This window comes from Papio anubis, chromosome 12 (assembly GCF_008728515.1).
Source record: "Papio anubis isolate 15944 chromosome 12, Panubis1.0, whole genome shotgun sequence".
NCBI classification, from domain to species: domain Eukaryota; kingdom Metazoa; phylum Chordata; class Mammalia; order Primates; family Cercopithecidae; genus Papio; species Papio anubis.
This window is the reverse complement of record NC_044987.1, coordinates 107225750-107238647: the sequence shown is the minus strand read 5'-3', so window position 1 is coordinate 107238647 and position 12898 is coordinate 107225750. Positions and strand designations below refer to the sequence as shown.

The 12898-nt window shown below is 38.7% G+C and overlaps 1 protein-coding gene and 1 non-coding gene across 3 annotated transcripts in view; both read left to right on the top strand.

Annotated features, from left to right (window-relative positions):
- The window catches only part of LOC101026984 (olfactory receptor 9G4), a 209144-nt gene extending 197864 nt beyond the window's left edge, over window positions 1–11280 (top strand). For both annotated transcript variants that reach the window (XM_017948391.3, XM_021925755.2), the window contains exon 2: window positions 10202–11280. In XM_017948391.3, the coding sequence (XP_017803880.1) occupies window positions 10224–11162 (939 nt within the window). In that variant the 5' untranslated portion in view covers window positions 10202–10223 and the 3' untranslated portion in view covers window positions 11163–11280. The remainder of the gene's footprint in view (window positions 1–10201) is intronic.
- On the top strand, window positions 1877–1983 carry LOC116269968. The gene has a single exon (XR_004177758.1). It is a non-coding gene; the product is annotated as a U6 spliceosomal RNA (small nuclear RNA).
- Window positions 11281–12898: the final 1618 nt, after the last annotated feature.

Below are 12898 nucleotides of genomic sequence, written 5' to 3'. Positions count from 1 at the left end.
TGTTGTGTGTCTCAGTTCCCCTGGCTAGGAAAAGGGATTCCCTTCCCCCTTGCGCTTTCCAGGTGAGGCAATGCCTCGCCCTGCTTCAGCTCTCGCTGGTCGGGCTGCAGCAGCTGACCAGCACCGATCGTCCGGCACTCCCCAGTGAGATGAACCCAGTACCTCAGTTGAAAATGCAGAAATCACTGGTCTTCTGTGTCGCTGGCGCTGGGAGTTGGAGACTGGAGCTGTTCCTATTCGGCCATCTTGCTCCGCCTACCCTTAAATATAATGTTGATGATAAAATATAAAATCTGCTATTATATAAAGCATTTTTGCTTTAGCTATTGATTGCATGAATTTGCAACACAGTTTTCAGAATCAATCTGATACTACCACAAAAAACTAATAACATAACTTTTTAAAAAAATATTTTACCCTCATTTTCAACTAAAAATGTGCAAATCTTTGATGGCATAAGGTGAATGTTCTGTGGTAAGACCTGGAGTACTCTGTACCTTTCCTTCTTTTGCCAGCTGTTTCTTGCCCAGTGATATGGTTTGGCTGTGTCCCCACCCAAATCTGATATTGAATTGTAGCTCCCATAATTCCCATATGTTGTGGGAGAGACCCAGTGGGAGGTAATTGGATCATGGGGCAATTTCCCCCATACGGTTCTCATGGTAGTGAATAAGTCTCACAAGATCTGATGGTTTTATAAGGCATTTTCCTTTCACTTGTCTCTCATTTGCTCTCTTGCTTGCTGCCATGTAGCCTTTTGTCTTCTACCATAATTGTGAGGCCTCCCCAGTCACGTGGAACTGTGAGTCCATTAAACCTCTTTTTCTTTATAAATCACCCAGTCTCGGGTGTGTCTTTATCAGCAGTGTGAAAACTAACTGATACAACCAGTAAATCATTCAGGTAAAGGAAGAAAATACTTTTTAAAAGCACAGATGTATACATTGAAAATAAAGCCAATCATCTGTCTTTTCTTTGACATATGGATTTGTTTTGTAAGTTTAACATCTTAACTTTAATCACGAGTAATTATCCCATTATGGCTAGAAAAGCACTATCTAGAAATTGTCTTTGTGGCTACAGAAAATACATTTTTACAAAAACTTAGATATATAGATTCTAAAGATTATTCAGCACAGATATACATAAAGAAATTTAAAATAATTATGTGATATGTAACGTAGGAAGAATTAAAATATTAATATTGATTCTTATTTAAATCAGTAAATACAATTTCAAAACAATTAGAAAATACAAATACCCTCATACAATAATGAGGGACAGAGATAACTGATAGAATAATGAGGGACAGAGATAACTGAGGTCCTCTGGTGGCCCTCCCTCTCCTGTGCTATGGCAATTAAAAAAAGATACCTTGTAAATGGAGTTTCCTTGCTTAGCATGGAACTAGACAGAATTGGAGCCACTATATCCTGTTAGAAACAAAACACAAAATTATCAAGAAACAGCTCTCACTGGACTTATTTAGAATAGGAAACAACATTAATTCCACTTTCCCTTAAGCACCCTCATTCCCAAGATATGGCACACTCTGGGACAGAGTGCCTTCAATAACAACAGCAAGAAAAAAATGATGCAACTAGGTCAGGGAACTTTTATCTAATTGAAAAAGAATCTGATTATGTTTTATGCTGATGTCTTCCACATTTATTTGGAATAAGATAAAGAATAAAATTAAATGGCTAAAGTAAATTCTGACCCATTCTCTATGTCAAGGTAGTCATGTGAAGGGGAGGGATGAAACTTGAGACAGGGCTTAGTTCCTTTTGTTGTTGAAATAGAGGGAACCCATTAGAATGTAAGTGGAGAACTTTTAAATAATTTCTTTTCGTCGTTATTAAAGAAGGAGCAACTCGTGCTTGCTTCGGCAGCACATATACTAAAATTGGAACAATACAGAGAAGATTAGCATTGCCCCTGTGCAAGGATGACATGCAAATTCGTGAAGCATTCCATATTTTTGTACCAGCCATTGCAACAACATGCCAAAATGTAAAGACCATCGATGCTAAGAAGAAACTGCATCAACTAACAAGCAAAATGACCAGCTAATATCACAATGATAGGATCAAGTTCACACATAACAATATTAACCTTAAATGTAAATGGACTAAATGGTCCAATTAAATGACACAGACTGGCAAATTGGATAAAGAGTCAAGACCCATCAGTTTGCTGTATTCAGGAGACCCATCTCACATGCAGAGACACACATAGGCTCAAAATAAAGGGATGGAGGAAGATCTACCAAGCAAATAGAAAACCAAAAAAAGCAGGGGTTGCAATCCTAGTCTCCGATAAAACAGACTTTAAACCATCAAAGATTAAAAGAGACAAAGAAAGCCATTACATAATGGTAAAGGGATCAATTCAACAGGAAGAGCTAACTATCCTAAATATATATGCACCCAATACAGGAGTACCCAGATTCATAAAGCAAGTCCTTTTGAGACTTACAAAGAGACTTAGACTCCCATACAATAATAATGGGAGACTTCAACACCCCACTGTCAACATTAGACAGATCAATGAGACGGAAAGTTAACAAGGATATCCAGGAACTGAACTCAACTCTGCACCAAGCAGACCTAATAGACATCTACAGAACTCTCCACCCCAAATCAACAGAGATATACATTCTTCTCAGCACCCATGCACTTATTCCAAAATTGACCACATAGTTGGAAGTAGCTCCTCAGCAAATGTAAAAGAACAGAAATTATAACAAACTGTCTCTCTCCAGACCACAGTCTGAAAATCAAAACTAAGAACTCAGGACTAAGAAACTCAATCAAAAACCACTCAACTACATGGAAATTGAACAACCTGTTCCTGAATGACTACTGGGTACATAATGAAATGAAAGGCAAATAAAGATTTTCTTTGAAACCAATGAGAACAAAAGATGCAAAATACCAGAATCTCTGGGACACATTTAAAAGCAGTGTGTAGAGGGAAATTTATAGCACTAAATGCCACAAAGCTGGAAAGATCTAAAATTGACCTCTAACATCACAATTAAAAAGAACTAGAGAAGCAAAGGCAAACATTCAAAAGTAGCAGAAGACAGAAATAACTAAGATCAAGAGCAGAACTGGAAGGAGATAGAGACACAAAAACCCTCAAAAATCAATGAATCAGGGAGCTGGTTTTCAAAAAGATCAACAAAATTGATAGACTGCTACTTAAGACTAATAAAAGAAAGAAAGAGAGAAAAGGATCAAATAGATGCAATAAAATGATAAAGGGGATATCACCACCGATCCACAGAAATACCACAAACTACCATCAGAGAATACTATAAAACATATATACAAATAAACTAGAAACCTAGAAGAAATGGATAATTTCCTGGACACTTACAGTCTCCCAAAGACTAAACCAGGAAAAAGTTGAATCCTAAAGAATAGACCAATAGCAGGTTCTGAGGTGAGGCAATAATTAATAGCCTACCAACCAAAAAAAGTCCAGGACCAGATGGGTTCACAACTGGGTCTACCAGAGGTACTAGGAGGAGTTGGTACCACATTCCTTCCTGAAACTATTCCAATCAATAGAAAGAATCCTTTCTAACTCTCATTTATGAGGCCAACATCATCCTGATGCAAAGCCTAGCAAGAGACACAACAAAAAAGAATTTTTAGACCAATATTCCTGATGAACATCGATGCAAAAATCCTCCAATAAAATACTGGCAAACCCGAATCCAGCAGCATTAAAAAACATCACCATGATCAGTAGGCCTCATCCCTGGGATGCAAGGCTGGTTCAACATACACAAATCAATAAGCGTAATCAGCATATAAACAGAACCAAGACAAACACCACATGATTATCTCAATGGGTAGAAAAGGCCTTTGACAAAATTCAACAGCCCTTCATGCTAAAACTCTCAATAAATTGGTGTGGCGGGCATTATCTCAAAATAATAAGAGCTATTTATGACAAACCCACAGCCAATATCATACCGAGATGGATTAAAAACTGAATAAAAAGTATTCTATTATGGAGTTAGATCCATTAAGAGAGTCAACTTTGTTTTATTTTATTTATTATTATTATACTTTAAGTTGTAGAGATGCATTATTGCATAGCGTGCGGGTTTGTTACATATGTATACTTGTGCCATGTTGGTGTGCTGCACCCATCAACTCGTCATTTACATCAGGTGCAACTCCCAATGCAGGCCTCCCCTCCCCTCCCATGATAGGCCCGGTTATTGTGTTCCTTCCTGGAGTCAAGTGATCTCATTGTTCAGTTCCCACCTATGGTGAGAACGCATCTGCGTGTTTGGTTTCTGTTCTTGTGATAGTTGTTAAGAATGATGGTTTCCAGCTGCATCCATGTCCCTACAAAGGACACAAACTCATCACATGGCTGCATGGTATTCCATGGTGTATGTATTGCCACATTTTCTTAATCCAATCTGTCACTGATGGACATTTGGGTTGATTCCAAGTCTTTGCTATTGTGAATAGTGCTGCAATATATCGTGTGCTTGCGTGTCTTTATAGCAGCATGATTTATAATCCTTTGGGTATATACCCAGTAATGGGAAATGACTGGTCATATGGTACATCTAGTTCTAGATCCTTGAGGAATCGCCATACTGTTTTCCATAATGGTTGAACTAGTTTTACAATCCACCAACAGTGTAAAGTGTTCCTATTTCTCACATCCTCTCCAGCACCTGTTGTTTCCTGACTTTTTAATGATGTCGCCATTCTAACTGGTGTGAGATGTGGTATCTCATTAATGGTTTTGATTTGCATTTCTCTGATGGCCAGTGATGATGAGCATTTTTCATGTGTCTGTTGGCTGTATGAATGTCTTCTTTTTGAGAAATGTCTGTTCACTTATCCTTTGCCCACTTTTTGATGGGGTTGTTTGTTTTCTTGTAAATTTGTTGGAGTTCTTTTGTAGGTTCTGGATATTAGCCCTTTGTCAGATGAGTAGATTGCAAAATTTTCTCCCATTCTGCTTAGGTTTACTTACCATTTCCACTCTGATGGTAGTTTTCTTTTTGCTGTGCGGCTCTTTGGATTTAATTAGATCCATTTGTCAGAATTTGGCTTTTGCTACCCGTTGCTTTTGGTGTTTTAGACAAAGTCTTTGCCCATGCCTATATTACCAGAATGGTACTACCGAAGTTTTCCTCTGATTTTTATGGTATTAGGTCTAACATTTAAGTCTCTAATCCATCTTGAATTAGTACATGAGGAGTAAGGAAAGGGATCAGTTTCAGCTTTCTACTTATGGCTAGCCAATTTCCCAGCACCATTTATTAAATAGGGAATCCTTTCCCCATTTCTTGTTTCTCTCAGGTTTGTCAAAGATCAGATGGCTGTAGATGTGTGGTATTATTTCTGAGGACAAGAGAGTCAACTTTTAATGACATACTACTCATTTCATCGTATCCTAATTTATTTAACGTCCCCGAACTCCAGATGAACTCTAATTGAGTCTTTGGAGACAGAGGTACGGATTTCTGTGCTGGTGTGAGGGAGGTGTCTCAAAGGGCTGTTAAGGAAATACATACATTGAGTGCAACAAAGACGCATTACACACCAGAAGAGAGGGAAAGGTGTCACTTCCAAGAGCTGGTCTTCCAAACCAAGGGTAAGCACCTGGGATCAGGGGCAACTAGGAAGTCTGGCCGCTCTCTGACCTCAGCTGCAAATCAGAAGGGGGATACAGAATCTGGCATGACTGTCAAAGGATTTACTGCTGCGCCACACATGCACACAGGTGCACGTGCAGACTCCCTAGTACATCAAATTCCATTCAGTGATACATCCTGCTCTCACCTAGAATTTGAAACTCAGTCTTATATCTATGCTGGACCATCATATATTCACTTACACGGTGAAGAAATCAAAAGGGCAAAAAAATTGTGACTTGCTTTTCTGACTCCAGTGATTGTGCTACTCTAAACTACTAGTGTATGGCATTTTCACTTGTTGGTAGTAATTTTCAGGTGCCAGGAAGGCACATTCCTACCAAAGAGTTTTTCTTGCTCCAGTGAAGGGAGCAGAGACCTGGGCTGCTGCAGGGGAAGGTGCATCTTGATAGGCCATTCTATAGGAGATTCTTTAGCACGATTGGCTCAGACATTTTCTGTGCCTTTTATTTCACATTCACAGATATTTGGTAACTTGTTTCAAATTCAAGATGGACTTGAGGTCTTGGAAGTGAGCCTTCTCTTTCATTTACTCTTCTTTCTTATTTTGATACAGTACACTGTGCTGGGAAAGTCCACTTGAGGATAGATCTTGTTCTGAATATTTTGAACCGGGTTAGAAATAGACAGTAGTGGTCGGGCATGGTGGTTCAAGCCTGTGATCTTAGCACTTTGGGAGGCCGAGGAGGGCAGATCACGGAGGTGAGGAGTTCAAGACCAGCCTGGCCAACATAGTGAAACCCTGTCTCTACTAAAAATACAAAACATTAGCTAGGCATGGTGGTGGGTGTCTGTAATCCCAGCTACTTGGGAGGCTGAGGAAGGAGAATCACTTGAACCTGGGAGGCGGAGGTTGCAGTGAGCGGAGACCGTGCCACTGCACTCCAGCCTGAGTGACAGTGTGAGACTCTATCTCAAAGAAAAAAAAAAAAAAAAAAGAAATACACAGTACTTTGTTAAACCAGCTTCAAGATATGATGGTAATTAACCAATTACTCACTCTAGAAATATTTACTGAGTGTCAATTCATTAATAGGAGCTGTTCCTCGTGCTGGGATATAGCAATAAACAAGACAGAGAAATATTTTGCCCCATAAATGTTGCATTCTGGTGAGGAGAAGCAGGCAATAGATTTAATACACAGGAGTTAGAGGATGACAATAGATGAGGGGGATAACACAGTAGAATCGGAGTAGAGTAATAAGGATAAAGATTGTTGGAGGGAAAGGGGCATGGAATTTAAAAGGAGTGGTTAGCATGTACCTTTGTCAGAAAATGACATTTGAAAGGAACTTAAAGAAGATGAATGAGTGAGCCATGCTAACATCTGGAGAATAGTGTTCCAGGCAGAGGGAACAGTCAGTCAAAAATCTTTGATGCTGGGACAGAGACGGCACATTTGAGAAAAAGTGAGAAAGCCATCAAGACTGGGGCAGAAGGAAGGAGGAGGTCAGTGTGGTGACTATTAGGAGATAAGGTTCTTTAGGTAAGGGAGAGACAGATTATGGGTTTTAACTTCAAATAAATTGGGAGCCTTTACAGGGTTTTAAAAACAGAAGCAAGTTATTTATGTGTTTAATGGCCTACTCTGGCTGTTGTATTGAAACTATACCACAGGGAACAAGGGTGCAGATGAGTTAGAAGGTGGTGGCACTATTCTTGACAGTAGATCATAGTGGTTTGAACAAGAGTGGTAGCAGTAGAGGTGGGGAGAAGTGGTCAGATTCAGGATACATTTTGAAGGTAGGAAAATCACAACTTTCTGAAAGATGGAAAAGTAGATAAGAAAGAAACAGGGTAGATTGATTCCAAATTTTTGACTTCAGATACTGGAAGAGTGGAATCTTATTAACCAATACGGGGAATGAACAAATCAATTTTTGGAACTGAAGATTAGGAATTCAACTTTAAACATGGTTAGTTTTAAATATCTATTACTCCTCTTTTATTACAGCATATCAGCACCCAAGCAAACTTAGTCATCTTCCAGTAGCAGAATTTTTTAATCTGAAATCATAACCAGCAAATTAATAGATTTTTGGGAATTTGTGAACCCTTTAAAATTTTGCGTGTTTTTACATATATACATATTCATATTTGCGAATTATCATTGCTGAGTTTATCAAGTTCTCAAAGATGTTCATGAGTCCAAAATTTTAAAATTAATTATTTGCAGATAAATAAATTAAGAAATGCAGTGTTTAGAAAATATGCACAACTTCATAGGAATGTATTTTAAGGACACAAGAACATGTATGCAAATCTTGAGATGAAAAGAAGGGTGCAGTCATCTTCAGCAAATTTAATTTCTCACTTCAACCAAGACAGCGGTAATATCCTGTATATCCCAAGATATGTATGTATATAAGGACTATTAATCTGCTCTGCCACACTGTATTGCAACAAGTGAGGCTATCTGTTGTCTCATGAAAGTTTTTCTTTTTCTTTCTTTTTTTTTGTGTGTGTGTTTCAAGACAGAGCATCTCTCTGTCACCCATGTTGGAGAGCAATGGTGCAATCTCAGCTCACTGCAACCTCTGCCTCTTGGGTTCAAGCTATTCTCCTGCCTTAGCCTCCTGAGTAGCTGGGATTACAGCCGTGTACCACCATGCCTGGCTCATTTTTAGTAGATACACGATTTTGCTATGTTGGTCAGGCTGGTCCTGAACTCCTGGCCTCAACAGATATGCCTGCCTCAGCCTCCCAAAGTGCTGGGATTTACAAGTGTGAGCCACTGCGCCTGGCCCATGATAGTTTCTATAAGAGATTTTACCAAATTGGAATCATAGAAGTTTGGCGCTGGGAATAGGATCAACCAAAATTTTCAGATGGGTGAATTGTGTTCCTGGGATGCAGAATTACTTTCGTAAGTTATACAGGTGATTAGTGTCAGGGATATGTACCAAATATTGGAACCCGCAATCCTAAACCCTGTAACTCCTTTGTCAAATTACATGGGAGTAGTTGACAAAAATATCAAATTCTAGGATTTTAGCAAGATACTGAAAGACACCACCATTCTGGCTGAAATTGCTTATTTGTAGAAACTTGGCCTTATTTATTTATGTTTTACAAGCTCAGAGTTTATAATTAAGTCAGATAATTACCCTTCCACTCAGAATAATGACAGTTAAAAATCTGTAGATTGATTTTCTGTCCAGAAAATAGGCTGTTTTCTTAACATTGATGTTTTCTTACCCCTTTCGAGGTAAAAACATGTAGGTTAGGAATTGTTACAATACTTTTCCAAGATTACAGAACCACCAAGTAAGAAGATCTGGTTTTGAACTCAGACACCATATCACTTGGGCAATCCTACCTATGCCAGGCCTGTCTTTTCTCACCTGGGCTTGCTCATGTCTGTGGGTAGCTCTTAGCACCACTGTAGACTGGATCATATAGAAGGGCCCCACCCGCATGTTTCGGGGACAGCTGGCAGTTAGCTGGGGTGACAGAGTGAGCACAGCCACATGTCTTATCCAGCAAACTAACCCAGGCTTATTTACATGGTGGTGGTAGGTAGGATGCTAAAAGTGAGAAGAGAAACATAAAAAGCCTCTTGAAATCCAGGCTTTGAATCCACATGGAGCTGCCTATCTTTCAATCTATTGGCCAAAGCAAACCACCAAGCCATCCAAGACTCAAGGGGTTAAGTATAAGAATTAGAATAGTAACTGGTACATGGTCAAAATGTATTTGTATTTGTAATATAAATAGCAGCTTTAATAATCTAATACTTAATGTAAATACTTGACACATAAGAAGTTTTCTATAACTTATGGAAAGATAGTGAAATTTTTTGAGTGCCCACTAATGGGCCCAATATTGGGCTGTGTTATTTTTATGTATGTTTTCTTTATTCAATCAGGCTGTCAAGAAGTTATTAGTCAGCCAGGTACGATGGCTCATGCCTGTAATCCCAGCACTTTGGGAGGCTGAGGTAGGTGGATCACCTGAGGTTAGCAATTTGAGACCAGCCTGGCCAACATGGTGAAACGCCGTCTCTACTGAAAATAAAAAAATTAGTCGGGTGTGGTGATGGGCGCCCGTAATCCCAACTACTCGGGAGGCTGAGGCAGGAGAATTGCTTAAACCCAGGAGGCAGAGGTTGTAGTGAATGGAGATCATGCCACTGCACTCTAGCCTGGGTGACAGAGTGAGATTCTGTCTCAAAAAAAAAAAAAAAAAAAAGAAGAAGAAGAGGAAGTAATTAGTTATCCTTGTGAGTTTCATTTTTTTTTCATGTTTTGTGAGCATATGGGACTTGCTCTGCATTAAATAGTTAATAAGCAAAATTCCTAATTTTCAAATTATTTTTGACTCCAATTCCAGTAATTTTTCCAAATCATGGACTGAAGTCCTATAATTCTAGATAGTAAGGGAGAAAAATCTACAAGCTTCTTAGTAATTGTTGCTTTGTAAATTAGTAATAATTGATACCCTTGTTAACTTGTGTCAATACAAAAATCACTAAGTGATGCTTTTTCCTTCTCATGATAGTCAGGCTTTCACCTCTGTGGACATGGACGTGGGAAATCGCACCATCCTGACAGAATTCATCTTGTTGGGTTTCTCAGCAGACCCCCAGTGGCAGCCAATTCTATTTGGAATGTTTCTGATGCTCTATTTGATAACCTTGTCGGGAAACATGACCTTGGTTGTCTTAATCCGAATTGATTCCCACTTGCATATGCCTATGTACTTTTTCATTGGTAATCTGTCTTTTTTGGATTTCTGGTATACCTCTGTGTATACCCCCAAAATCCTGGCCAGTTGTGTCTCAGAAGATAAGCGCATTTCCTTGGCTGGATGTGGGGCTCAGCTGTTTTTTTCCTGTGTTGTAGCCTACACTGAATGCTATCTCCTGGCAGCCATGGCTTATGACCGCCATGCAGCAATTTGTAACCCATTGCTTTACTCAGGTACCATGTCCACTGCCCTCTGTACTGGGCTTGTTGCTGGCTCCTACATAGGAGGATTTTTGAATGCCATAGCCCATACTGCCAATACATTCTGCCTGCGTTTTTGTGGTAAAAATATCATTGACCACTTTTTCTGTGATGTACCACCATTGGTAAAAATGTCCTGTACAGACACCAGGGTCTATGAAAAAGTTCTCCTTGGTGTGGTGGGCTTCACAGTCCTCTCCAGCATTCTTGCTATCCTGATTTCCTATGTCAACATCCTCTTGGCTATCCTGAGAATCCACTCAGCTTCAGGAAGACGCAAGGCATTCTCCACCTGTGCTTCCCACCTCATCTCAGTCATGCTCTTCTATGGATCATTGTTGTTTATGTATTCAAGGCCTAGTTCCACCTACTCCCTAGAGAGGGACAAAGTAGCTGCTCTGTTCTACACTGTGATCAACCCACTGCTCAACCCTCTCATCTATAGCCTGAGAAACAAAGATATCAAAGAGGCCTTCAGGAAAGCAACACAGACTATACGACCGCAAACGTGAAGGTTATTCTCTTTGCAAATGCTGTTATTGAATTTTCCAGATTATTGGCTTATAAATATGTTTGTTTGCATTTCTGTAGTTCATTTAAATTCAATAAATCATATTTAAGACATTAAAAGATTGACCACATGAGTCTTTAATTGTTATTAGTTTGTTGTGATGTAAGCAAAACAAAGCAATATTTAAAACTTATAGTATTGGGTTGTTTGACATTCTGCAATACGGTATTTTGCCTCGGCAGTATTCAATCTTTCATAGATTTCATTGTGTTTGCTGCCTTTGGGAGATCTTGGGGAACAAAAGAAATTATGTGGTTTAATGAGTATAGTTTGACTTTGAAGCTTGGTAAGCAATCTTTACTAGGTGACAAGAATATCTGAAAGGGTGAGACTTCTGGAAATACGCTCAAGATTTTACAAATATTTATTTTAAGAAAATCATTTCCTCAAAATTTCTTCAGAAAGCTCTAATTGAGCATATAGGAAGTATCTTTGTTAACCTCATGCCTTCTACGTAAAGAGAATATTAGGAAGATGTTTAAGAGTTGTTCAGGTTACAAACAACAATGACAACAGCAAAACTATCTCTAAATTAATGAATAAATATGTGTCTTTAGAATTGCATATCATCCTAAAAGAGTGTTCTCTCTTACAAGGAGTGAGTACTCCATAGTACTCTCTCTCAGGTCACACAGCAATGTAACAACATCAAACAAAATGAAACAAATGGACAACAGTAACCACCGCTCCCTAGTTACCTTTCTTTTTCCTTTGTCCTGACCAAAAGACATAAGCTGCATGTTTGCCCCTGGCCTGAACCCAGCCTGGGCCTTGAACATTCCTAAGAACTGATAAACTTGTTTAGGTCGATGCCTGAAATCCTGAAAAATCAAACGTGTTGCTAACCACGTGGAAATGAGGCTTGGCCTTGAGCCCAGTTCCCTAAACCCTGATATAAACTCCGTAACCGAACCCCCTTGTGATGGCAGGTTGAGTTGGTATTTCACTCAGTAGCCTTTAGAAGACGGCAAGTTAAGGATTATTGGTTACAGTTTTCAAATCAGAAGCTTGCGGCTCAGAGGTTAGCACTTTGTTAATGAAAGGTTATAGCATTTGCTGGAATGAGCACACTTACAAAATTAATTAAAATTTTAAAATTTGGGACATATAGTTGTAGCCATTTCATTTGTCTTTGCTGTGACATTTCTCATCTTTCTCTTCAGCTGCATTTATTTTCCAACACATCCTGCCTCTTTCCATCAAAATAATCATAACATTCTTATTCCTCTATCACAAAGGAAGCTGTTTGAGTACTTAACTATAAGGATTTGGGGTGTATCCCACAAATATCAATGATCCATATTATGATTTCTTTTCATCTCCATAATACTCACTATGTAGGAAAAATAATTGGGTCAATATTAGGGGAAATAACAAAGTAAAATTTAGTTTTACTTTAGGATGTCAGAAGTATTACTCTTCCATCTTGCATTAATCGGAGATACTGAATTTTAAAAACTGTATCAATATTCAATTGAACCTACCATTCTGTAGTATATATTATAGTCTGATATCAAAACCATAAAAAACACACAAGCAAACAAACAAAAATACAAAGAAACAAAATTTTTCCCATTGAATTTTGTTCAATGGTAAAAAAGAAATAAAAACCTAGTTCTGTAACCTCTCTGAGCAGTTTGTTATCACTTAGCACTGATTTGGGAACTTTATGTCAAT